The 26,850-nt window shown below is 51.5% G+C and overlaps 1 protein-coding gene and 1 non-coding gene across 9 annotated transcripts in view; one reads left to right on the top strand and one right to left on the bottom strand.

Annotated features, from left to right (window-relative positions):
• AXL (AXL receptor tyrosine kinase) overlaps window positions 1–26,850 on the top strand; it is a 42,643-nt gene that overhangs the window by 821 nt on the left and 14,972 nt on the right. For 4 of the 8 annotated variants that reach the window (XM_031004091.3, XM_055369496.2, XM_063701362.1 and 1 more), the window contains exons 2-12: window positions 936–1,158; window positions 1,446–1,546; window positions 2,172–2,348; window positions 10,861–10,941; window positions 11,077–11,192; window positions 17,818–18,028; window positions 18,344–18,483; window positions 19,038–19,188; window positions 19,593–19,619; window positions 23,078–23,210; window positions 23,811–23,902. In XM_031004091.3, coding sequence (XP_030859951.1) covers window positions 936–1,158; window positions 1,446–1,546; window positions 2,172–2,348; window positions 10,861–10,941; window positions 11,077–11,192; window positions 17,818–18,028; window positions 18,344–18,483; window positions 19,038–19,188; window positions 19,593–19,619; window positions 23,078–23,210; window positions 23,811–23,902 — 1,452 coding nt within the window. Of the gene's footprint in view, window positions 1–837; window positions 853–935; window positions 1,159–1,445; window positions 1,547–2,171; window positions 2,349–6,563; window positions 6,835–10,860; window positions 10,942–11,076; window positions 11,193–17,817; window positions 18,029–18,343; window positions 18,484–19,037; window positions 19,189–19,592; window positions 19,620–23,077; window positions 23,211–23,810; window positions 23,903–26,850 lie in introns of those variants that run through there. The other 4 variants (XM_031004092.2, XM_063701361.1, XM_055369498.2 and 1 more) reach the window with 3 other exon arrangements.
• On the bottom strand, window positions 22,427–22,499 carry TRNAK-UUU (transfer RNA lysine (anticodon UUU)). Its single transcript has one exon. It is a non-coding gene; the product is annotated as a tRNA-Lys (tRNA).

Below are 26,850 nucleotides of genomic sequence, written 5' to 3' on the forward strand. Positions count from 1 at the left end.
CCCGGAGAGACAGACAGACAAGGAGAAGCTGAGGGCAGGGGTGGGGGCTGGACCTGAGACGGGGGCCATGGGGAGGGGGCTGAGCTGGGGGTCGCCAGGAAGGAAGAAATCTTTCCGAAGGGGCACCGAGTCAGGCGGCGGGATGAGGAGGGCTCTGGAGCCCTGGGGGAAAACCCTTCTCCCTGCCAACACCACCCCCCTGACCCGCCACTTGTCCCTACCCCACCAGTCCACTCCATCTCTGGGGAGGAGGCTCTCACTTTGTCTCTCTGTCTCTGCCTCCAGCTCTGCTATCTCTGTGGGTCTCTGTTTCTCTCTCTTTCACAGTCTCTGCCTTTATCTCTCCCTGCTCTCTGAGTCTCTCTCTCTCTCTCTCTTCTCAGCCTCCCTCTGTGACTGTATCCCCCCTCCGCCCCCACCTTTTCTTCTCTCTTGAGGGCTGTTTCTTCATTTTTTCTGTCTTTCCTTGTATCTGTGCTCCTCTCTGTCTCATCTCCCCTGCCTGACTTTCTCTGGCTTCTCCCTCCACCACCACCCTTATCTCCCTCCCCCACCACCCTTATCTCTCTCCCCCCACCCCCGATTCTTCCCCTCCATCCACCAGCACCAGCGCGACCTGTTAAGTCTCTAGAGACCTAAGAGAGGACAGAGGGGGCAGGGGCTGGCCCTGCCAGGCAGTGCAGGGCGTGGGAGGCTGCCAGATCCCGAGCCTCCTTCCCGACGGGATGGACGCTAGATCCCAGTCCCTTGGGAGGGCTCCCATCCTCCTCTCAGAGCCTCCGCCCTCCACCCCCCTCTGAGGTCACTCTGCAACTATGTCGGCCTAAAGGCCTGGCGGGGTCCTGGCCGCCGGTGGGCAGGCAAGGGCAGGGTAGAACTGAGGGCCGGAAGGAGCTGGGGGGTTCCTAAGCTAACTCTTCCCATCTCCCCTGCAGGCACGCAGGCTGAAGAAAGTCCCTTCGTGGGCAACCCAGGGAATATCACAGGTGCCCGGGGACTCACGGGCACCCTTCGGTGTCAGCTCCAGGTTCAGGGAGAGCCCCCCGAGGTACACTGGCTTCGGGACGGACAGATCCTGGAGCTCGCGGACAGCACCCAGACCCAGGTGCCCCTGGGTGAGGATGAACAGGATGACTGGATAGTGGTCAGCCAGCTCAGGTGTGTGGCCACATCCCCGAATCCCACTCCCACCTCCGTCACACAGAGGGCAGAAAGCCCACCTGGGTGGGAACCCCAGTTTGACCACTTGTCAGCCGTGCGGCTTCGACCATGTGATGGAACCTCTAGGTTTCGTTTTCCTCTTCTGCAAAATGAGTTAATAATAGGACCTACTTCGCGGTTGTCATGAGCTTCCAGGCGGGACACCCTCTTTCCGTTCTGACAGACCCCCTCCCGGTGTCCAGCTCTGACCCCGAACCTCTCTGTCTCTCCTCTTGCCCTGTCAGAATCACCTCCCTGCAGCTTTCCGACACGGGACAGTACCAGTGTTTGGTGTTTCTGGGACATCAGACCTTCGTGTCCCAGCCTGGCTACGTTGGGCTGGAGGGTGAGCTCTGGGGTCAGGGGTCCTGAGGGGTCAGAGGACATGTGGCGCTCATAGGTTGTGGGAAGTCAGGAATCCTGAGGGGTCAAAGGGTGCTGGAGGATTCAGGATGAACCTAGCATCATACAGCCTAAGAATGTCAGAGTTTTGGGGGGTCAAGAAGCTGGGAGTCCATATAAGTTATGGTGCCAAGGCTGGGGGATTATATGCTCTGGGTGAAAAGACTTCTTGGGGGTAGTTGGATGTCCTAGGCATCAGACACAATCAGGTCACAGGAGGCCATTCTGGTCTTCAGATAAGGCGTCAGAGGCACGCAACGTACCCCTCTCCCCACGACCCCAGCGGTCTCTTTTTTCTCATCCGTAGAATGAGATGAGGATGAGCTGTCAGACATTCTGGAAGAGAGACATGAGGAGCTCAGCTATCGTGGGGGGTCTGACATGGGAGGAATCAGATGTTGGGGTCACGTGTGTGTTGGGTATGGCTCAGGTGCCCTCGGGGATCAGATAAGGCAAGTCAATGACTGCAGGGCGGGTTTGCTGCCCAAAGCCTACAGCATCCTAGTGGAGAGTCAGGCATCTTGGGGCCTCAGAGGGACCCCAGCCTCTACCACTGCCCACCCCGCTAGGCTTGCCTTACTTCCTGGAGGAGCCCGAGGACAGGACTGTGGCCGCCAACACCCCCTTCAACCTGAGCTGCCAAGCCCAGGGACCCCCAGAGCCCGTGGACCTACTCTGGCTCCAGGATGCTGTCCCCCTGGCCACGGCTCCAGGTCACGGCCCCCAGCGCAGCCTGCATGTTCCAGGTGAGTCCGGGGATGTGGGTCAGCTCCAAATGGGGGCCGAGCAGGGCTGAAGTCAGGAACAAGGGAGCATTGCTACCTCTGCGTGAGTGTCTGACTGTCCTTCTGTCCCTCACTGTCTGTCTCTCTCGTTTCTCCCTCTGAGTCTGTCTCTGCCTCTCTGTCTCTACCTATCTTATTTCTCTCCGTATGCCTTTTTCTGTCTCTTTCTGTCTCTTGGTGTGTGTGTCTTTCTGTCTCTCTTTGTATGTGTCTCTCTCTCTGTCTCTCTGCTTCTCTCTCCCTCCATTCACCCCGGCCTCTCTCTGAATAGAATTCTTTGTCCTGGGTTTCCTCTGAGCTGTTCCATGGCTCGAGTGTGTGTGGGCCTGGTGCCCCTTTGTCAGCCCTTGACCCAAGCAGGGCACTGGAATCAACCGTGCCCTCCTCTCCTCTGCCTCCCTCCACAACCGGCCCACCTCCTGCCCTAACAAGCCTGCTGGCCTCAGTCAAAGGGAGGATGTCCAGCCCAGTCCCCACTGGGGAGATGGAACCCAAAGAAGAGAGAGCAGGAAGAAAGTGGGAGACAGAGGCTGGGCATGGTGGCTCACGCCTGTAATCCCAGCACTTTGGGAGGCTAAGGCAGGTGGATCACTTGAGGCCAGGAGTTCGAGACCAGCCTGGCCAACATGACAAAACTCCATCTTTACCAAAAATACAAAAATTAGCCAGGCATGGTGACAGGCATCTGTAGTCCCAGCTACTTGGGAGGCTGAGGCAGGAGAATCGCTTGAACCCGGGACATGGAGGTTGCAGTGAGCCGAGATCATACCACTGCACTCCAGCCTGGGCGACAGAGCAAGACTCTGTCTCAAAACGAGAAACAAAACAAAATGAAAGACAGGACAGGGAAGTTGGAGTGACAGAAACCCTCTCCTTCTTGGGGACCATTCCCTTCTGCACCATGCAGACGAGGCAGGACCGAGCTCAGGGTTATGCAGTGGTCAGGGGCATCACTGGGGGACCCTGGATTCAGGGGGTTCTCCCTACTGAAGGAGGAAAGACAGAGGAGCAGATGGCAGGTGGCAGAGGCTCTGTAAAGGAAGGATGCTGCAGCCTGGAGGGCATCAGCTTCCCGCACTCCCAACCTGCTGCCTCTCTCTGCTGGAATGAGGAGGGGCCTTCTGACTAGGGGTCTCCAGGGTGGAGGGAGGAGCTCACATTCTCAGCATTCCTGGGACCCTGAGTTGCAAGGAAGACCTGGTGAGCATGCTGACCCCAGAGGAGTGACTCAGGCCCATGGCTCGAGTGGCTGAGTAGGGACCAGGGTTGGGGATCGGGCATGAGTCAGCCTGGCAGGTCCCATGAGAAGGGGAGAGGAGGGAGAGAAATGGGGGCTGCACAGGTGTGAGGATCTGTGCATGTCTGTGTGGTGGTGGTGGGGTGTCTGGATATCTATGTGTTCTGGATCTGAGTGTTAGTGTATCCGTCAGCACAACCTCTGTGTGAGGGTGTGCCTTGGCGAGGGTGGACTTCTGTGGATGTCCCATGTGTGGTGTGTGTGTGTGTGTGTGAGACTAAGTATATTTCCTTCAGCTTGGATCTGTCCCAATATGTGTTTGGATCTTTATAGCATGTCTCTCTCTCTACATTTCTTAGGGGTTGCCTGTGTGTGGGTGTCTGTGTGTGTGTGCATGACTGAGTATACCAGTGTCAGCCTGTGTCTGTCCCTCTTTTTTGTGTTTGTGTGTTCACAGCTGGGACTCACTGTATGAAAGTAAAGTGTGCCTGGAGGGTAGTGGGTTTGGGGCTATGGTGCACACCTCTCTGTATGGAGGTGGTAGTGTCAGCCCACAGGTGTGCAGCTATGGGTGTGAGCGTGTCCTAGTGAGAGCTTGTGTTCCCTTGCAGAATCAGAACGTGTCCATGGATAACTTGTGTTTCTTACCACCTTTTTTTCCCCCTTATTTTTTTTCAAGATAAGCTCCCGCTATGTAACCCAGGCTGGAGTGCAGTACTGTGATCGTGGCTCACTGTAGCCTCCACCTCCTGGGCTCAAGCAATCCTCCTACCTCAGCACCCTCCCACCCCTCAAGCAGCTGGGACTATAGGCATGCGCCACCATACCCAGATAGTTTTTGAATTTTTTGGTAGAGACAGTCTCGCCATGTTGCCCAGGCTGGTAATGAACTCCTGGCCTCAAGTGATCCTCCTGCCTCGGCCTCCCAAAGTGTTGGGATTTACAGGCGTGAGCCACTGCTCTCAACCCTCAGCCTCTTACCAGCTTTCTGTGTGTGTCCATAGATGTCTCTGTGGCGTGTTGTGTATATGTCACAGGGTAAGCATGTTGGTGTATGACTGTAGTCACAGACCTGTGTGTGTGTGTGTGTGTGTGTGTGTAACAGCACCCTCTGCTTCTCTCTGGTCTCCCTGTGTGTGTGCACTGGCCCCTGCTGCCTCTGAGTACATGACCTAAGGATGCTTACCAGTCAGCGTATAGATGTGTGTCTGTGTCAATCTATGTGTCCGTGGCAGTGTCTCCATCCTTGTGTGTCTGCATCAGGCCTGCGCATCTACGAAACTGTGTTCTTTTGTTTTTTGGGGTTTTTGTTTTGAGACGGAGTCTCACTCTGTCACCCAAGCTGGAGTGCAGTGGCACGATCTTGGCTTACTGTAACTTCCGCCTCCCGGGTTCAAGGGATTCTCCTGCCTCAGCCTCCTGAGTAGCTGCGATTACAGGCACGCCTGGCTTATTTTTGTATTTTTAGTAAAGACAGGGTTTCATGACAGGTTTGTCATGTTGGCCAGGCTGGTCTCAAACTCCTGACCTCAAGTGATCCACTGGCCTCGGCCTCCCAAAGTACTGGGATTACAGGCGTGAGCCACCGCATCCAGCGCAAATGTGTTTTTGTATCAGTCTGTGTCTAGGTGAACATGAAACCTGGGCGCATCCAGCTCCATCTTATGGCATAGATGGAGGCTTGGCTGTGAGGTGGTACGCGTCGGTGTGTCTGTGTCTGAGCAGGTCAAAATGACCTTTCATTGTGTCCTGGTGTGTATCTATCTGTCCACCTCAACTCCATGTACGCTGTTACGTGGTGTGTGTCTCTGAATATACAGGGACATTTAGGTTTCTGTGTGTGTTGGCATCAGCCTCGATGTATATTGCGTTGCTAGGTGTTTGTAATCAATGTGTACACGTGTGACTGTGTGTTTATGTGTTTGTCCCACGTTGGCTTGTATGCATACATGTCTCTTTATGAATGTACATCAGTGTCAGCCCGCGTGTATATGTGTGAGTCACGGTGTTTTTGTGTCACTGTGTTTGTGACATCAGCCCTTGCATATCTGTGTGCCGTTAACTTACCAAGCGCTGCGTCTTCTGTGCTAATAACAGCCCCTGTGTGTTTAAGTGTGATTCATTGTGAGTGTGTGTGTGTGTGGAGGGGTTGCTGTGTGAAGGAATTTTGTCCGTTTGTGTGCGTCTGTCCCTCTATCTGACTCAGGGCGTGCCCCTCCTCCTTCCATCCCTCTCATTCTCTGGAAAAGCTGGGGCGGAGAGCAGGGGTTGTGGGGGGATGGTCAGGACATCTGGAAAGCACATCTGGAGTCGGCCTGCTCCTGTCCTCTTGCGGTAAAGCAAGAACCTTCTGGAGGGGAAGGGGTCCCAGTTCCTCCTGTCCCCTTCACTCAAGGTGCGGCCGTTGGGGCCTGGGAAGGGGGATCCCGGCTCTGGCTCCGCGCCCCCAAAGCCGGCCGGAAGCGCTGGGGTGGGGAGGTGCCCCCGGTGACTCACGCGGGGGCAGGAATGCTGCGGTCGGAACGGGACCCGGCTCCAGAACCCACCTCCAGCCCCAGGGCTTCTCCGGCCGGCGGCGCCAGCTCCCGCGCGCTGACCCTGGCGGGGCCCCACGTGCCAGGTGGCTGGACCCGACCCAGGCTCCCTGCCCCCACTCGGGCCGCCCGCCCGGGACTGTACTGTTTCTCCTCCGGGCGGCGCGGGGGCTGCGGGCGCGGGGCCTTCGGGGCGCGGGGGCTGCGGGAGCGGGCACCTGACCTTGTCTGGGAACGGCCACCTAGGAAGCCGCGACTGAGGAGCTCCCCTACCCTCCCGCTTCCGGCCTCTGCAGACTTTGCCCCATTCCACTCCGTCCGCTGACGGTGAAAAGGAAACTTTGTGTCTGCGGATGGAGAGCCTCCCTTGCGAACGCGGTGGGAACAGAGGCGTACACGCACGGAGCAAACACGAGAGACACGTACACAGATACTCAACACATGCACGTACACACCATCCACAGATACACGCAGGGTCACAAACATACCAGCTCAGAAACACAAACACAGATGCACAAGCACACGCGTAAACAACACGCAGAACTGCAGTCGCACTTACAAGACTTGGTCCCAAGGCCGGGCACGGAGTGGCTCTGCCTGCGATCCAGCGCTTTGGGAGGCCGAGGCGGGAGGATCGCTTGGGGCCAGAAGTCTGACAGCAGCCTGGGCAACAATGGTGAGACTCTCCTCTACAAAAAAAATTGAAAAGTTAGCCAAGTGTGGTGGCCGCCTGTAGTCCCACCTGCTTGGGAGGATGAGACAGGAGGATCGCTTGAGCCCTGGAGGTCAAGGCAGCAGTGAGCCGTGATTGTGCCACTGTACTGCAGTCTGGGAGATAGAGCAAGACCCTGTCTCACAAAACAAAACGAAAAACTTGGTCCTTCTTACATCCTAGCGCAGACATTGTGTGTGTGTGCTGGGGGAGGGAGGTGTCTGTTTCTACGTGTATCTGTGTTGGGGGATTCCCCTTATTCACCAGGATACGTTCTCTAAGACCCCCCCACAAAAGCCTGAAACAATGAATAATACTAAACCCTGTATATACTACACACAACTTTCTTTTTCCTTCACAATTTCGCAGATAGATTGTTTTCTTACTATAGATCTTAGCAACCTCAGTACATATATATATGATTATCTTTTTCTAATTGGAGAATTTTCACCTTTTCACTTAAAAGGAAGCACTTTAAGGCTTCTCTTTGGCCTATCCGAATTGCAACCATCACTATTTTGCACCCTGGGGCCTTTTTTTTTTTTTTTTTTTTTTTTTAGACAGAGTCTCTCTCTGTCGCCCAGGCTGGAGTGCAGTGTGGCGACCTTGGCTCACTGCAACCTCCGCAGCCTGGGTTCTAGCAATTATCGTGCCTCAGCCTCCCGAGTAGCTGGGATTACAGGCACGCGCCACCATGCCCGGCTGATTTTTTTGTATTTTTAGTAGAGACGGGGGTTTCACTGTGTTGCCCAGGCTTGTCTTAAACTCCTAATCTCAAGTGATCCACCCGCCTCGGCCTCCCAAAGTGCTGGGATTACAGATGTGAGCCATAGCACCCGGCCAGGCGATTATTTAGATAAATAAGAGTTTCCTGAACTCTGCACTTGAGCACTGCAGTACCAGGACAGTTGATCTGATAGCTAAGTGACTCACAGACAGGTATCAGATACAGCACTGAGATGCTGGACAAAGGGGGGATTCACGTTCCAGGCCAACCAGAGTGGGATGGCATGAGGTTTCATCACAGTACTCAGAACATGCCGTTTAAAACTTAGGAGTTAGATCTGGAATTTTCCATTGAAATATTTTTAGACCAAGAGTAACTGAAACCTCAAAAAGTGAAACCTCGGATAAAGGGAGACTGATGTATGTTGTATAGCGGTGTGTGTTGGGTGTCTCTGTGTGCTTGCAGGTCTGTGTCTCTTGTGTTTGTCTCTGTAATTGTACGTGCTTCTGTGTGTGCACGCTGGTCATACCAACACCAACACGACCATGTTAGGGAGGGAAGGCAATCCACCTTCACTCGAAAACAGTTACTCAGGGCCGGGCACGGTGGCTCACGCCTGTGATCCCAGCACTTTGGGAGGCTGAGGTGGGCAGATCACTTGAGGTCAGGAGTTCGAGACCAGCCTGGCCAACATGGTGAAACCCTGTCTCTACTAAAAATTACAAAAATTAGCCGGGCATGGTGGCGCGCTCCTGTAATCCCAGCTACTCAGAAGGCTGAGGCAGGAGAATGGCTTGAACCCAGGAGGCAGAGGTTGCAGTGAGCCAAGATCATGCCACTGCACTTTAGCCTGGGCAACAGAGCAAGACTCTCAAAAAAACAAAAGAAAAAAACAGTCAAGACACAATACGTGAACTCCCCTATGGAATTACACATGCTCATATTTCTACACCTATGCCCAGGAATGCTCATAAGTACACAGCTGAACACAATTTCACTCACTCATTCAACAAGCATTTATGGCACACCTATTGTGTGCCAGGCCATCCTGACACAGCAGGGGACGAAACAGACACAACCCCTGCCCTCCTGGAGCTGACATTCTAGTGGGAGAAACTGACAATGGGCAAGGTACCTGGGTAACAGGTAAAGTATGTTGGGTGATGAGAAGAACCAAAGAGGAAAAGTAAAGCGGGAAGGGGATAGATTTGGAGAGGAAGCTCCAATTAGCTCCAATTTTATTGTATTTTTTCTTTCTTTCTTTTTCTTTTCTTTTTTTTTTTTTTTTGAGACAGAGTTTCACTCTTGTTGCCCAGGCTGGAGTGCAATGGCGTGATCTCAGCTCACTGCAGCCTCTGCCTCCCGGGTTCAAGCGATTCTCCTGCCTCAGCCTCCTGAGTAGCTGGGATTACAGGGGCCTGCCACTATGCCCAGCTAATTTTTTGTATTTTTAGTAGAGACGAGGTTTCACTGTGTTGGCCAGGCTGGTCTCGAACTTCGGACCTCAGGTGATCCACCCACCTCGGCCTCCCAAGGCTGGGATTACGGGCATGAGCCACCGTGCCCAGCCTTTATATTTCATTTTATTATTTTTAGTTTTTTTGAGACAGGGTCTCACTCTGTCGCCCAGGTTGGAGTGCAGTGGTGTGATCACAGCTCACTGCAGCCTCCACCTCCCCGGGCACAGGTAGTCCTCCCACCTCAGCCTCCCAAGTAGCTGGGACTACAGGTGTGCACCACCACACCCAGCTAATTTTTCTCTTTTTTGTAGAGATGGGGTCTCACCACGTTGCCCAGGCTGGTCTCTAACTCCGGGCCTCAAGCGATCCTCCCTACTCGGCCTCCCAAAGTGCTGGGATTACAGTCATGAGTCACTATGCCTGGCCAAGCTCCAATATTAACAAGGTGGCCAGGCCTAGCGGACTGAGAGGTGTTGTTGAGGAACAAAAATGAAAGAAGAGGGTGCGAGTCACGTAGACATTTGTGGAAGACTGTTTTGAGCACAGGGAACAGTGCATAGTTCTTGGGGTGGAAACATGCTTCATGTATGTGTTCCAGAGACACTGGAGGCCAGTGTGGCCGGAGAAGAGCGTGTGACAGGGAGAGTGGGAGAGGGATTGGTAGGAGGCGAGCTTAGAGATGAACAGACTTGTCTCCATTGATGTACAGCCATGGGCCAGTTTCCTTAACTGTGTCTAGCAGGTGTGTGTGCCCATACGTGTGTCCTTGTGAGTTAGTGAGGGTGCCTGTGTTTGTGCATGTGAGTGTGTGCATGTTTGTGTGTCTCCTTGTGTGTGTGTGTCTGTGTATGCTTTTGTGTGTCTATGTGTGAGTATGTATATATGTGTCTATGTCCATATATATGAGCACGTGTATTTCTGTGTGTGTCTATATATGTGTATATGAGTATACGAGTAGGTGTAGGAATCTGCGTGTGTGAGACAGAGTGTGTGTGTGTGGCTGTGTCTGTGTCTGTGTCTGTGTGTGAGCATGTGTGTTTATATGTGTGTGTATGAGTATGTGTCTCTGGGGTGTAAGAATGTGTGTGTGTGCCTGTGTGTGGCTGTGTGTGAGTCTGTGTGAGCATGTGTGTGTATGAGTATGTATCTCTCTCTGGGGTGTAAGAATGTGTGTGTGTGTGTATGCGCCTGTGCCTGTGTGTGTGTGTCTGTGTGAGCATATGTGTCTATGTGTGTGTATGAGTGTGTGTCTCTATCTGGGGTGTAAGAGTGAGTGTGCCTGTGACTGTGTGTGGCTGTGTGTCTTCATGTGTGTCTGTGTATGTGTGTGTATGAGTGTGTGTGCCTGTGCCTGTGTGTGGCTGTGTGTCTTTGTGTGTGTCTGTGTCTGTGTGTCTGTGTGTATGAGTGTGTGTGCCTGTGCCTGTGTGTGGCTGTGTGCGTCTTTGTGTGTTTCTGTGTGAGTATGTGTGTCTATGTGTGTGTATGAGTGTGTCTGTCTCTGGGGTGTAAGAATGTGTGTGTGAGACAGTGTGTGTGCCTGTGTGTGGCTGTGTGTGTCTGTACTATGTGTGTCTGTGTGGCGGGAGGTTAGGGCTGAAACCAAGCCATCCTTGTGTTTGGGGATGGAGGCTGTGTTCCTAACTCATTGCCCTCAACTCTGCTAACCCTCCCTTCAGGCAAGTGCCTGTGTGGGCTGCATGCCCCTGGTCAGGCAGGCCATGGTAGGAGTGGCCCGGCATGGCCCGGGAGCCCTTCCTGCCCCTCTCTGATATTGGACCCTTCCCTCATATGACTCCATAGGGCTGAACAAGACATCCTCTTTCTCCTGCGAAGCCCATAATGCCAAGGGGGTCACCACATCCCGCACAGCCACCATCACAGGTGACAGAGTTGGGAGGTGGGGAGCTGGGCGTCAGAGGGTGGGGTTTGGGTCTGGGGTCAGAGTGGGGGCAGAGAGCAGGGTAGGGAGCTTTGAGCAAAGGCTCCCCAGGGTCAATCTCTCCTGTTTGTCCACAGTGCTCCCCCAGCAGCCCCGTAACCTCCACCTGGTCTCCCGCCAACCCACGGAGCTGGAGGTGGCTTGGACTCCAGGCCTGAGCGGCATCTACCCCCTGACCCACTGCACCCTGCAGGTGAGACTCCCAAACTTGGTTCATTTCAGTCTCAGACCTCCTTCCACCCACATCTACAACCCCCATCCTCTCCCTGGGAACCCACCACTTCTCAGCCACTGTTGAGAAGCAGTAGAGCCTGGGGGGGTTAAGCCAGATGTCCTGGGTTCGAATCCTAGCTCCACCACCTTCCGGCTGTGTGACCTTGGGTAGGTGGCTTAATCTGTCTGGGGCTCAGCTCTCTTGTCTACAAAATGCACATAATGGTAGTGCCTACCTGGTATGCTTAGTGTGAACATTCAATGAGTGAATGCAAATTACCAACTTAAAATGGTATATAGAACATAGGAAACAAATTTAACAAAATTGGCCAGGCACGGTGGCTCACACCTGTAATCCCAGCACTTTGGGAGGCCGAGGTGGGCAGATCACTTGAGGTCAGGAGTTCAAGACCAGCCTGGCCAACATAGTGAAACCGCATCTCTACTAAAAATACAAAAATTAACTGGGCCTGGTGGCATGCACTTGTAGTCCCAGCTACTGGGGAGGCTGAGGCAGGAGAATTGCTTGAACCTGGGAGGTGGAGGTTGCAGTGAGCGGAGGTTGCAGTGAGCCAAGATCGTGCCACTGCTCTCCAGCCTGGGTGACAGAGCGAGACTCTGTCTCAAAAAAAAAAAAACAAAAACAAAAAAGAAATTTAACAAAATGAAAATGATCAGCTGTTTTAATTATTTTCAGTATTAGTGATATTAACTCTAGCCAGAGTGGGAGCCCTAAGACAGCAGAGTCTGGAGCCATTTCTGTCACCACTGGATACCCAGAACCCTCCGCTTCTCCCATCCCAGCCCTGGCCGCTCTGTGTGGTCACTGTCTGGGGATGGGTCTGTCCCTTACTGGAATGTGAGCTCTGACAGGGCAGGGCTGGAGCTGTCCCAGTCACCACTGGCTCCTCATTCTTGCCCAGCACAGGACCAGACATAGAGTAGGGAATATTTGCTAGAAGGATATATTACAACCCAGATGAGCTAGACCCAGCCTCTGCCCTCAAGTTGCGCCTAGAATAAGAAAACCAAAACCAGGCCAGGTGTGGTGGCTTACACCTGTAACCCCAGCACTTTGGGAGGCCAAGGCTGGTGGATCACCTGAGGTCAGGAGTTCGAGACCAGCCTGGCTAACATGGTGAAACCCCATTTCTACTAAAAATACAAAAAATTAGCCGGGTGTGGTGGCACACACCTGTAATCCCAGCTACTCAGGAGGCTGAGGCAGGAGAATCCCTTGAACCCGGGAGGCAGAGGTTGCAGTGAGCCGAGATTGTGCCATTGCACTCCAGCTTGGGTAACAAGAGCGAACTTCCGTCTCAAGAAAAAAAAAAAAAAAGAAAGAAGAAAACCAAAACCAAAACAGAACTCACAGATCTGTAAATATAAGGCCTAATTCTGGTCTGAAGTTCTCTGAGATTAGAAAGTTGGAGATGGGGGGTGGACAGTGCCTATGATGGTAGATGACAGTAATGAAGAATGACCAACTTCTACTGAGTGTCCACTGTGCACTGGGTCTTGCATTAACGCACACCTGCTCGTGTGTTTGTGAAGGAGGGTCTATGGTTACACCCATTTTCCAGATGAAGAAACTAAGGCTCAGAGTGGTTAACCAGCTTGTCCAAGGTCACATCAAACCCATGTCATGCTCCTAACCTCCTTAGAAACTGTTTTTTGTTTTTTCTTTTCTTTTTTTTTGAGACAGAGTCCGCTCTGTTACCCAGACTGGAGTGCTGTGGCGTGATCACGGCTTATTGCAACCTCCGTTTCCTGGGTTCAAGCAATTCTCTTGCCTCAGCCTCCTGAGTAGCTGGTATTACAGGTGCCCACCACCACGCCCAGCTAATTTTTGTATTTTTAGTAGAGACAGGGTTTCACCATGTTGGTCAGGCTGGTCTCAAACTCTTGACCTCAAGTGATCCGCCCACCTCGGCCTCCCAAAGTGCTGGGATTACAGGCGTGAGCCACCGCACTGGGCCCTGAGAAAATGTTTAGAGTCAGTGCTTGATTAAACAGGAATTGTCTTATACTTACATGCCCTGAGCACAACCCCATCTGCTTGTCGTTTTAAACCTAGAAAATAGTGGCTATTGGCTGGGCATGATAGCTCACGCCTGTAATCCCAGCACTTCAGGGGGCTGAGGCAGGTCTGTACAAAAAAATTCAAAAAAATTAGCTGAGTGTGGTGGCACACACCTGTAGTCCCAGATGCTCGGGAGGCTGAAGTGGGACAATCACCTGAGCCTGGCAGTCAAGGCTACAGTGAGGCAGGATTGAACCTTTGCTCTCCAGTTTGGGTGACAGAGTAAGACTCCGTCTCAGAAAAAAAAAAAAAACAAAAAACAGTGGCTATTAATCTTCCCGTTTTCAAGGTGAGGAACTCAGGCCCAGAGAGGGGCCCCCTCTCTGGGCCTCAGTTCCTCCCATCCTCCTCCCCTCCTCGGGGCTAGAAAGCCGAAGCTGAGATTCAATCCCAGAGGCCAGCCGGATTTGGGAGACCTCAAATGCCAGGTCAGGCATAAGTTACACTCTACCCACATCCACCAAGTGTCCCCAGGAAAGCAGAAGTGTGTCCTCTTCCCTCTCCAGGTCTCACTTCCTGCTGCACATGGGCTAGGGCTGAAGAGTTCCAGTGGGAGGGTCACAGCCGTCCCAGGGAAAAGAGAAGTGGGAGCAGGCATGGGGAGACCAACTGTCTGTACCCATCTCCTCTCTGTCCTGGTAGAGGTTCCTCTTCCTGTCTGTCATTGCAGGTCAGAGAGCAGGCATGGTGACAGCCTCACCCCCTCCTCGTACCCACCATCTGCCCCCACTCCTTCCCAGGTCTCATGGTGGTGTCATCTCCCTCCATGGGGGCTGTGTGACTTTGGGCAAGTTGCTGAACCTCTCTGGGCCTTGGCTTCCCTGTCTGTAAAATGGGGATGAGAAAAGAAATTGACCCCGTAGGGTGGTAGTGTGAAGTCAATGAGTTCATGCAGTAATGTGCTTGACAGAGAGCTTGGTACATATTTGGCACTCAAGAAATATTTGCTAGGCCGGGTGCCATGGCTCACACCTGTAATACTAGACCTTTGGGAGGCCGAGGCAGGTGGATCGCTTGAGCCCAGGAGTTTGAGACCTGCCTGGCCAACATGGTGAAACCCCATCTCTCCAAATAATTAAAAAATTAGGTGGGGCTGTCATTGCACCACTGCACTCCAGCTTGTGTGACAGAGTGAGATCCTGCCTAAAAAAAAGAAAAAAAAAAAAAGAAAGAAAGAAAACAAATGTTAGTTGTTGATAATTATAATGTGCAAAGCAGTTTATATGCATCATGTCATTAAACCTTATACCCTGACAAGTAAGAACTGTGATGCCCATTTTCCAGAGACAGAAACTGAGACTCAGAGAAGTTAAGACACTCACTCTAGGTCACACAGCAAACAGCATCCAACACAGGACTTAGATCCAAGGAATCTGGCTTTAGAGCCCACACCCTGTGGCAGTAAACTCCTTCCTGACATACTGTGTGGCTGTATGGCTGGAGTCTCCAGGGTGAAGGGGAAGCCCTTGGCTGCAGCATTCCTGAGGTGCGTGGCTGTGAGTTGTGTGGTTATGGGCGTTTTGTGGTTCCATGTGGCAGGGCTATACAGATGTGTACACCAGTGGTGGCCCCCTCCACCCTGAGTGTGCCATTCCTGGGGCAGAATAGGTAATGGGAACCTGTGCCGCTATGCAGAGCTTGACACTTGTTGCCAGGAAACACACATAAAATAATAAGTGACAGGCCGGGCACGGTGGCTCATGCCTGTAATCCCAGCACTTTGGGAGGCTGAGCGGGCAGATCACCTGAGGTAGGGAGTTTGAGACCAGCCTGACCAACATGGAGTAACCCTGTCTCTACTAAAAATACAGAATTAGCCGGGCGTGGTGGCGCATGCCTGTAATCCTAGCTACTCAGGAGGTTGAGGCAAGAGAATCACTTGAACCTGGGAGGCGGAGGTTGCAGTGAGCCGAGATCACGCCATTGTACTCCAGCCTGGGCAACAAGAGCGAAACTCCATCTCAAATAAATAAATAAATAGATAGATAGATAGATAGATAATAAATGACACTCAGTATGCACAAGCAGTCTTCTAAATGCTTACATGCCCCAATTCAGTCAACCCCGTGAAGTGGGGAGCCACTGTCATCCCATTTTACAGATGAGAAGACTGAGGCATACAGCTAGGGAATGATAGAGCCTGGATTTGAGCCCCAGATCCAGCATCCGTGCTCCTCAGCACTAGGCTAAACTGCCTCTGTGCACAGACAAGAGGTATTGTTACCATTACTGATATTCTTACCGCCAGTAGAGCAAAGACTCTGGGGACAGGATGGGGTTTAGGTCCCAGCTTCATCAGTGACAAACTGATGACCTTGAACAAGTGATTCCATCTCTCTGGGCCTCAGTGTTGACATCTGTACAGTGGGAATAAGCATAATGCTTACCACAGGACAACAGGGTTGATGCGAGGGCCAAATGAATTCAGATTTGTCAAGGGCTAAGAATGGCACTCAGTACATATTGGACGTGTTTTATCTTTTTTTATTAAGATAATATATAACATAGTCAGGCGCGGTGGCTCACGCCTGTAATCCCAGCACTTTGGGAGGCCGAGGCAGGTGGATTACCTGAGGTCAGGAGTTTGAGACCAGCCTGGCCAACATGGTGAAACCCTTTCTCTACACAGAATAAAAAAAAGCCGGGTGTGGTAGCTCACACCTGTAATCCCAGCACTTTGGGAGGCCGAGGCGGGCGGATCACTTGAGATCAGGAGTTCAAGACCAGCCTGACCAACATGATGAAACCTCGTCTCTACTAAAAATACAAAAAAGTTAGCCAGGCATGGTGGCACATGACTGTAGCCCCAGCTACTCGAGAGGCTGAAGCAGAAGAATTGCTTGAGCCCAGGAGGCAGAGGTTGCAGTGAGCCGAGATTGTACCACTGCACTCCAACCTGAGTGACAGAGCAAGATTCCGTCTAAAAAAAAAGAAAATTAGTCAAGCATGGTTGCTCACGCCTGTAATCCCATCTACTTGGGAGGCCGAGGCATGAGAATTGCCTGAACCTGGTAGGCGGAGATTGCAGTGAGCCGAAATCACGCCACTGCACTCCAGCTCAGGTGATGAAATGAGACTCATAGGCCGGGCATGGTGGCTCACACCTGTAATCCCAGCACTTTGAGAGGCTGAGGCGGGCGGATTGCCTGAGGTCAAGAGTTTGAGACCAGCCTGACTAACATGGTGAAACGCTATCTCTACTGAAAATACAGCAATTAGTCGGGCGTGGTGGTGTGCATAGTCCCAGCTACTTGGGAGGCTGAGGCAGGAGAATTGCTTGAACCTAGGAGACGGAGGTTGCAGTGAGCCAAGATCTCACCACTGCACTCTAGCCTGGGCGACAGAGCAAGACTCCATCTCCAAAAAAAGGAAAAAAAAAAAGAAAAAGAAATGAGATATATAACATGCATAATCTTCAGTGTACCTCTAGATCAAGCTCGTCTAACACATGTGGCCCAGGATGGCTTTGAATGCGGCCCAACACAAGTTCGTAAACTTTCTTAAAACATTATGAGATTTGTTTGTGATTTTTTTTTTAACTCATCAGCTATTGTTAGTGTTAGTGTATTTTATGTGTGGCCCAAGACAATTCTTCTTCCACTATGGTCCAAGAAAGTCAAAAGATTGGACACCTTTGAGATTGTTTAACACACATATTCACCATGTAACCATCATCCAAATCAAGACACAGACCCTTCCAGTCCCCAAGAAGGCTCCCTCAGGCCCCAGAGATGGCCACCCTTCTGCTTCTAGAACATTGCTTTTGCCTGTAGTATAATGTCATATAAATGGGGCCTCACAGTATCATGCTATTATTATGATGATGATTACTATTATTTGAGACAGAGTCTTGCTCTGTTACCCAGGCTGGAGTGCAGTGGTGTGATCTTAGCTCACTGTAACCTCTGCCTCCCAGGTTCAAGTGGTTCTCCTATCGCAGCCTCCCGAGTAGCTGGGATTAAAGGCGAGCGCCACCACACCCAGCTAATTTTTTACATTTTTGGAAGAGATGGGGTTTCACCACGTTGGCCAGGCTGGTCTCGAACTCCTAACGTCAAGTGATCGCCCACCTTGGCCTCCCAAAGTGCTGGGATTACAGGCGGGAGCCACCGTGCGCAGTCTATTTGCGTTATTATTGTCATCACACTATTATTATCGGTGCTGACCACCCGCCATGCACTGTGGCATCCTTTGGGCATAACTACACTTAATCTTTAAACAATCCTGTAAGGCACTTGATCCTCTAAGGCCCCGTGTGCCCAAGGAAAAAACTGAGGCTCAGAGAGGGAAGAGTCTTGCCAGAGGTGGCTTTTGGAAGTGGTGACAGAACCACATTGTATACAGCCAAATGATCTCCTTGCTTTGCAAATCCAGGTGCCCGTGTTATCCTAGCATGGCACTGCAACACACACACACCCTTGCAAAGTTGTGTAGTCACACCAGACCACCACCACTGGGAGCTGTGTGACCATCTCGTGTGATTGCTTGGTTGTTCTGTCCTCACACCCTTGCCTGTCCTCAGGCTGTGCTGTCAGATGATGGGATGGGCATCCAGGCGGGAGAACCAGACCCCCCAGAGGAGCCCCTCACCTCGCAAGCATCCGTGCCCCCCCATCAGCTTCGGCTAGGCAGCCTCCATCCTCACACCCCTTATCACATCCGCGTGGCATGCACCAGCAGCCAGGGCCCCTCATCCTGGACCCACTGGCTTCCTGTGGAGACGCCGGAGGGAGGTAAGAAGGGCTGGGGAGGGGCACGTCACCACTGCCCCACTGGACCTTGCTTATATCAGTGCCACCCCCATTGTCCCCTTTCACTCCTTTACCCCTCGTGGACTCAATCTCCTTCCCATCCAATCTCTGACCCCCCAGCAGCACTGCCCGCTGGCCTCTCTCCCAGCCCTTCTCTCCCCTGTGCTTCCGCTCATGGGAGGCCTGCACGAGTTGCCCACGTGTGTGCCCTTGGCACCCTGAACCCACTTCCTGGGAACAGGGGAGGGGGTCAGGAAGAGGTGGGGGTGCCATCTTCCCCTCTTCCCTGTCCTCCAGTGCCCCTGGGCCCCCCTGAGAACATTAGTGCCACGCGGAATGGGAGCCAGGCCTTCGTGCATTGGCAGGAGCCCCGGGCGCCCCTGCAGGGTACCCTGTTAGGGTACCGGCTGGCGTATCAAGGCCAGGACACCCCAGAGGTGGGTGCTGCTGGTGGGATTGGAGTGGAGTGGCTTGGGGAGGAGGGAGGAGAACATATCAGGGCAGACATAGATGGTTGTGAAGGTTGGGTAGTACACAATTGCTCTATGCCTAGGGGGCACATTCAGGGAAGGTTCACATTCACATTCTGGGGAGAATAAGGGGGTCTAAGGGAGGGCATGGGGAATGGCTGTTTTTGAACCACCGCAAAAGCATTTCAGCAGACTCATATTTACTATATAACAATTTTACAGCAGATAGTTGTATAGCACCTTGGGGAAGGGATACCTTTTCCTGATTTTCACAAAGGCACTCCTATCAGGGCTAGCAATACCCTGACATAGGGACGGAGGATGGAAAGGGAAGCTAGAAGGGGATGGAGGGATACAGGTTAAAGGATGAGGATGAGAGATGAAGGGGAGGACGAGGAAGGATGAGGAGTTGGAGGATGGGGAGAGGGCTTTGAGAAAGAGATGGGGCATTGAGCCCGAGAGTGAAGGCTTAACAGCTGGGGGGTAAGGTTCTACCCTGATGCCACTACTGGACCTCCTAGGTGCTAATGGACATAGGGCTAAGGCAAGAGGTGACCCTGGAGCTGCAGGGGGACGGGTCTGTGTCCAATCTGACAGTGTGTGTGGCAGCCTACACTGCTGCTGGGGATGGACCCTGGAGCCTCCCAGTACCCCTGGAGGCCTGGCGCCCAGGTAAGTCCAAAGCCATGCCCAACCTGCTTCAACCCTGTCTCTCCCTGACAGCCCTGACTTACTCCTTGTACCTTTCAGTGTTACCGCAACTTAGGCCCTGTTCCTACCCTGAGCCTTACTGAGAGCTGCCCTCACTCCCTTACTCATACCAACCCCTCACTCCCTTACCTGTGCCACGGCCTCACTCCTTTACCCGTGCCACACCCTCACTCCCTTACCCATGCCACACCCTCACTCCCTTACCCGTGCCACACCTTCACTCCCTTACTCGTGCCACACCCTCACTCCCTTACCCGTGCCACACCCTCACTCCCTTACCCGTGCCACACCCTCACTCCCTTACCCGTGCCACGCCAGTCTTGTCCTCTCTGAGCACGTCTCCTCTCTGTCCTTTCTTCTCACAGGGCAAGCACAGCCAGTCCACCAGCTGGGTAAGGGCTTCCACACCCCAACTCCTCCCTCCCTACCCTCAACACCTAGTGGGGGCACTGTCGCCATACATACTCATTGCACATCCCTTTCATGTTTCTCTAACTCATCGCTCTAACCTACTTCTTGAGTTTGTGTGGTCCTCGATGGAGGTGCCTATAATGGCCTAGCATAGCACATTGTAGGTATTCAGGCAATGACAGATGAGTGGGTGGATGGATGAACAAATAGATGGATGGATGGATGGATGGATGGATAGATATACGGAGGGTGGATGGGTGGGTGGGTCAATGGATGAATAGAGGATGGATAGGCGGGTGAACAGATAAATGACTGGATGTCGAGTGGATAAATGGATGGGTAGATGGATGGGTGGATGGATGGATGGGTGGATATATGGAGAATGGATGGGTGGGTGGGCCAATGGATGAATAGAGGGTGGATAGGTGGGTGAACAGATAAATGACTGGATGGTGAGTGGATAAATGGATGGGTAGATGGATGGGTGGATGGATGGGTGGGTGGATATATGGAGGGTGGATGGGTGGGTGGGTCAATGGATGAATAGAGGATGGATAGGCGGGTGAACAGATAAATGACTGGATGTCGAGTGGATAAATGGATGGGTAGATGGATGGGTGGATGGATGGATGGGTGGATATATGGAGAATGGATGGGTGGGTGGGCCAATGGATGAATAGAGGGTGGATAGGTGGGTGAACAGATAAATGACTGGATGGTGAGTGGATAAATGGATGGGTAGATGGATGGGTGGATGGATGGGTGGGTGGATATATGGAGGGTGGATGGGTGGGTGGGTCAATGGATTAATAGATGGGTGGATAGGTGGATGAACAAAAGATGACTGGGTGGTGAGTGGATATATGGATGGGTAGATGGGTGGATGGATGGATGGATGGATGAATGGATGGTTGGATAAATGGATGGATGGACAGATGGATGGATTTGTGAGTGGATGAATGGATGGGTAGAAAGGTGGATGGATGGATGAATGGGGTATCTTCCTCACATCCATCCCTCTCAAATTTTTCTCTAACAATTCTCAAACATTCCTCCTATACCCATTGTCCCCTCTGGCCACTATTACGGTCCACTCTTGTAACTCAACCCACTAGCCTTCAATACTCCTCACATCCCTTCCTACATTTCTTCGCATACACTTTCCACGCTCATTCCACCCTCCTTTCACATATATCCCATTATAATCCGTTCCTCCCACATGACCCCCAAGGCCCATTGCACAACACACTTCTCATTCACAAACTCTGCACACCTTGTACGCACTTACCATACCTTCCACATTGCAAACACTGAAAAACATTGTCCACAACTTTCCCACACCCGATTCTCCTTGCATGCTTACCGCACACTCCATAGACATCATTCCCTCACCCTTCACTAATCCCAACCCATCTCACTCTGCACACTCACCCTGAACCCCTTGCATACTCAGCACATAATGATCTTTATTTCTTACACACTCCATTCCACCCCTGCCCTTTTTACACCCCCTTTCTGTGCACCCCATACTCCTCATCTGCCCTTCTAACATCTTTTGCATGCTCACTGCACACTTCTCTCACATTGCAATTACATCCTTAAAATTCCTTGCTCACTCCTTGTATCTAAGACTTCATGAATACTCTTCCCACTTCACACACCCCCAACTTTTCCAGCAGCCATCCAACCCTGTATATGCTTACCATGCCCCTTTGGATATTTATTTCACCCTCATTCCTGGCTTTATGGAAACCATTGTGGCTGGGTGCAATGGCTCACGCCTGTAATCCCAGCACTTTGGGAGGCCTGAGACAGGTGGATCACCTGAGGTCAGGAGTTCAAGACCAGCCTGGCCAACATTGGCGAAAACCCATCTCTACTAAAAATACAAAAATTAGCTGGGCCTCGTGATGCGAGCCTGTAATCCCAGCTACTCGGGAGGCTGAGGCACAAGAATTGCTTGAACCTGGGAGGCGGAGGTTACAGTGAGCCAAGATCATGCCACTATACTCCAGCCTGGGCAACAGAGCAAGACTCTGTCTCAAAAAAAAAGAAAGAAAGAAAAGAAAGAAAGAAAGAAAGAAAGAAAGAAAGAAAGAAAGAAAGAAAGAAAGAAAAAAAAGAAAAGAAAAAAAAATTAGCCAGGTGGCACAGACCTGCAGTCCCAGCTACTCAGGAGACATGGTGAAACCCTGTCTCTACCAAAAAAAGAATACAAAAATTAGCTGGGCATGGTGGTGCACACCTGTAATCCCAACTACTTAGAAGCCGAGGCAGGAGATTTGCTTGAAACCGGGAGGCAGAGGTTGCAATGAGCTGAGACCGGGCCACTGCACTCCAGCCTGGGTGAAAGAGTGAGACCCTGTCTGAAAAAACAAACAAACAAACAAACAAAAAAAGAGACAAAGAAAACCCTTTTGTGGTCATTGCATTCTCTTCAAAAGATGTTCCTTAGTCCTTCATCCACCAGCCTCGTCCTCCTTGCACACGCTTCATGCACCATCCTACACTGCAAGGATCTTCTTCCCCACTCACCTGCTTATCTACACTCTAGTCCACCCTTCTTGCACAATCATCACATTTCTCACACTAACCTATGCTGCTTGAGATTTCTCCACACCCATCTCATGTTCATCTAGCCCTCCTGGCACACTCATAACGCGTTCCACACATCTCTCCCTCCCATTCCACACTCACTGCACACTCCTCAAATATCCATTCCACTCTTCTGTTTTTTTGGATCTTGGTGGCATAATATTTGGTAGCTTAAAGTAAGGAAAACTGCAAACGCCCAAACAGGGACTTGAACCCTGGACCCTCAGGTTAAAAGTCTGATGCTCTACCACCTGAGCTATCTTGGCACTCCCCCTTTTTTTTTTTTTTTTTTTTTTTTTTTTTGAGATGGAGTCTTGCTCTGTCACCCAGGATGGCGTGCAGTGGCCCAGTCTCAGCTCACTGAAACCTCCACCTCCCAGATTCAAGCAATTCTCCTGCCTCAGCTCCCGAGTAGCTGGGATTGCAGGTGTGCACCACCACCCCAGCTAATTTTTGTATATATTTTGTTTAAGTAGAGACAGGGTTTCACCATGTCGGCCAGGCTGGTCTTGAACTCCTTGCCTCAAGTAACCCGCCCGCCTTGGCCTCCCAAAGTGCTGGGATAACAGGCATGAGCCACCACACCTGGCCTCCATCCCACTCTTAACTCACCCATCCTACAACTTTCACACACTTCTGCTTTAACGTGCACTTGTATCACATCCATTGCATGCCCTGTCCAGCCCAGCCCATTCAGATATGTGAATGCATCCATCACACACCTCATCAAGTATGTGCACATCTTTGCCGAGGCCTTCTGCCTCCCTCCCACATCATCCCTTTGGGTCCCAGAGAGCTGGATCCAAGGCCTCATCCATGACCTGTTCCTCATACCCCCTGATAGTGAAGGAACCTTCAACTCCTGCCTTCTCGTGGCCCTGGTGGTATGTACTGCTAGGAGCAGTCATGGCCGCTGCCTGTGTCCTCATCTTGGCTCTCTTCCTTGTCCACCGGCGAAAGAAGGAGACCCGTTATGGGTGAGTTGGAACCACATGGGGAGGCTGTGTGGCCTGGGATGGAGAGGCTGGAGGCAGGGAGGCCAGTGAGGAGGCTGGTGCAGGAGGAGTGATGACTAAGAATCGGAATGAGGGCAAGGGAAGCCAGGCGCGGTGGCTCACGCCTGTAATCCCAGCACTTTGGGAGGCTGAAGCAGGTGGATCACTTGAGGTCAGGAGTTTGAGACCAGTCTGGCCAACATGGCGAAACCCTGTCTCTACTGAAAAATGCAAAAATTAGCGGGAAGTGTAGGCACACACCTGTGGTCCCAGCTACTTGGGAGGCTGAGGTACAATAATCACTTGAACCCGGGAGATGGAGGCTACAGTGAGCTGAGATCACATCACTTGCACTCCAGCCTGGGTGACAGAGTGAGATCCTGTTTTCAAAAAAAAGAATGAGGGCAAGGGGGTGTGTGGAATGAATGGAAGGCAGAAGGTAGCTGCCCAAGACATGCTCAGCAAATGTTAGCACAGAGGGCAGGCAGGGCTTGAGGCTGAGATGGTGCTTGCTCAACTGCTGGTTGAGTAGGGGGTTCCACATGGTTTTCCCTGCCCTCACCTACTCCCCCTCCCCCCCAGAGAAGTGTTTGAACCAACAGTGGAAAGAGGTGAACTGGTAGTCAGGTACCGCGTGCGCAAGTCCTACAGTCGTCGGACCACTGAAGCTACCTGTAAGTGAACCCTATGCCCCACTGCCCTGGCCTGGATCTAAAGGCTGTAGAGAATCTGGCCTGCTGGGCTTCTGTACATGTGTGAGCCAAAAGTTTCTAAAGGCCTTGGGATACTAGAATGTCAGAACCACAGACCCTAGAAATAACAGATTTGTGGAACCACAAAGAACTTTCAAGGAATAGAACCTTAGACACAGTAAATCTTAGAAACACCAAGGCTGGGTGTGGTGGCTCATGCCTGTAATCCTAGGGCTTTGGGGGGCCGAGGTGGGAGGATCACTTGAGCCCAGGAGTTCGAGACCAGCCTGGGCAGCATGGTGAAACCCTGTCTCTACAAAAAAAAAAAATTAGCCAGGTATGGTGGTGTGCCCCTGTACTCCCTGCTACTCGGGAGGCTGAGGTAGGAGGATCACCTGAGCCCAGGGAGGTCAAGGCTGCAGTAAGCCGTGATCGCACCACTGCACTCCAGCCTGGGTGACAGAGCAAGACCCTGTCTCAAAAAAGAAAAAAAAATAAAAGAAAGAAAAGAAACACCAAACCTCAGAGCCACTGGATCTTAGAAGATGTAATGATGATGATAATGATGAAGATAATGACAATCAAGAAGAAAATGATGATGATGATGAAATAATGTTGAGATTAGATGGTGATGATGTGATAATAATCACAGGCAACCCTAGCACTACCTATGTGGCAGGCTCTGTTCTAAGCATTCTACATGTATCTCCTCGTTTAACCCTCAGAGCAACCCAAGGACACGGGTTTCTTTTTTCTTTTTTTTTGAGACAGAGTCTCACTCTGTCGCCCAGGCTGGAGCACAGTGGCACAATCTCAGCTCACTGCAACCTTCACCTCCCAGGTTCAAGCGATTCTTATGCCTCGGCCTCCCTAATAGCTGGGATTACAAGTGCATGGCACCACACCTGGCTAATTTTTGCATTTTTAGTAAAGATGGGGTTTTACTAACCCTGTCTTTGTTAGCCAGGCTGGTCTTGGAACTCCTGGCCTCAAGTGATCAACCTGCCTTGGCCTCCCAAAGTGCTGGGATAACAGGCGTGAGCCACCACGCCCAGCCAGAGGTGGGTTTCTTATCACCTTCACTTCACAGATGAGGAAGCTGTGGCATAGAGTGGCTAAGTCACTTGCCCAAGGCCACACAGCTTGTAAATTGGATAGCCGGGATTTGAACCCAGGTACTTTTGCTCTGAAGTCTATACTATTTTTTTTTTTTTGGATAGAATCTTGCTCTGTCACCCAGGATGGAGTGCAGTGGCTTGATCTTGGCTCACTGCAACCTCCGCCTCCTGGATTCAAGCGACTCTCCTGCTTCAGCCTCTCAAGTAGCTGGGACTACAGGCACACGCCACAACGCCTGGCTAATTTTTGTAGTTTTAATAGAGACAAGGTTTCACCATATTGGCCAGGCTGGTCTCAACCTCCTGAACCCGTGCCTCCCAAAGTGCTGGGATTACAGGTGTGAGCCACCGCGCGTGGCCTGAAGTCTATACTCTGAACTGCCACACTCTACTACCTCTTGGAATTATAAATTGGTAGAGAGATAGAATCGATCTTGGCCTGAAAAATTATATGCATGTACTCTACACCCTTATACTTTTGAAATCATAAAATCTTAGAACTATAGACTCTCCATTAGAAGGCTGGAAAGCCATGCAAGGTCTCAGCCGAGGAGGGGATCTCAGAGGCCCAGTCAAATCTCTTATTTTGGCTGGGCGCAGTGGCTCACGCCTGTAATCCCAACGCTTCGGGAGCCCAGGCGGGCAGACACTTGAGGTCAGGAGTTCGAGACCAGCCTGGCCAACATGGCGAGACCCTGTCTCTACTAAAAATACAAAAATTAGCCAGATGTAATCTGTAATCCCAGCTACTTGGGAGGCTGAAGCAGGAGAATCTCTTGAACCTGGGAGGCGGAGGTTGCAGTGAGCCGAGATCGCGCCACTGCACTCCAGCCTGGGCGACGGAGCGAGACTCCGTCTCAAAAAAAAAATAAAAAAATAAAATAAAAAATAAAAAATAAAAAAAGGAATCTCATCTTTCCAGTTAGGGAAACTGAAATCCAGAAAGAAAATGGAAGAGCTAGGTCTCTTCCTAGCACACAGCGAGAAAGCCGCCAGGGCCCCAGGGGGATGTTTGGAAAGGGCTGGGAAAGACATTTATTTAAGAAGAGAAGGAAGAAGCAACGATGTCCCAGTGATTTAACTGAGTAACATACAGCATCCATTCTCAGGGTGTGAGCCTGGTCCCCTGTGGTCCCTGAGACCTTTGCAGGGGGCCCATAAGGTCAAATCTATTTTCATACTATTACCAAGACATTATTTGCCCTTTTGCTTTCTCATTCTCTCATTAGCATTCAGCGCAGTTTTCCAGAGGCTCCCTGACGTGGGATGATGTCATCCAACACTCTGACAGCTGATGGACCTTGTGCTTGTATATTCTTGTTTTAAAAATCTATCAGGCTGGGCACAGCGGCACATGCCTGTAATCCCACCACTTTGGGAGGCCAAGGTGGGCAAATTGCTTGAGGTCAGGAGTTTGAGACCAGCCTGACCAACATGGTGAAACCCCATTTCTACTAAAATACAAAAATTAGCTGGGTGTGGTGGTGCATGCCTGTAATCCTAGCTACTTGGGAGGCTGAGGAAAGAGAATCGCTTGAACCCGGGAGGCGGAGGTTGCAGCAAGCTGAGGTTGTACCACTGGACTCCAGCTTGGGCAACAGAGTGAGACTGTCTCAAAAGAAAAAAAAAAAAATTAAATAAACCTGATAGGTTTTCTTTTGAGGCCCAGGAGTTTGAAACCAGTGTGGGCAACATGGCAAAACCCCATCTCTATTTAAAAAAAAAAAACACACAAAAATTTGCCAGGTGTGGTGGTGTACACCTATAATTCCAGCTGCTCAGGAGGGTGAGGCAGGAGAATCACTTGAACCT

This window comes from Gorilla gorilla, chromosome 20, assembly GCF_029281585.2.
Source record: "Gorilla gorilla gorilla isolate KB3781 chromosome 20, NHGRI_mGorGor1-v2.1_pri, whole genome shotgun sequence".
In the NCBI taxonomy this organism is placed as follows: Eukaryota; Metazoa; Chordata; class Mammalia; order Primates; family Hominidae; genus Gorilla; species Gorilla gorilla.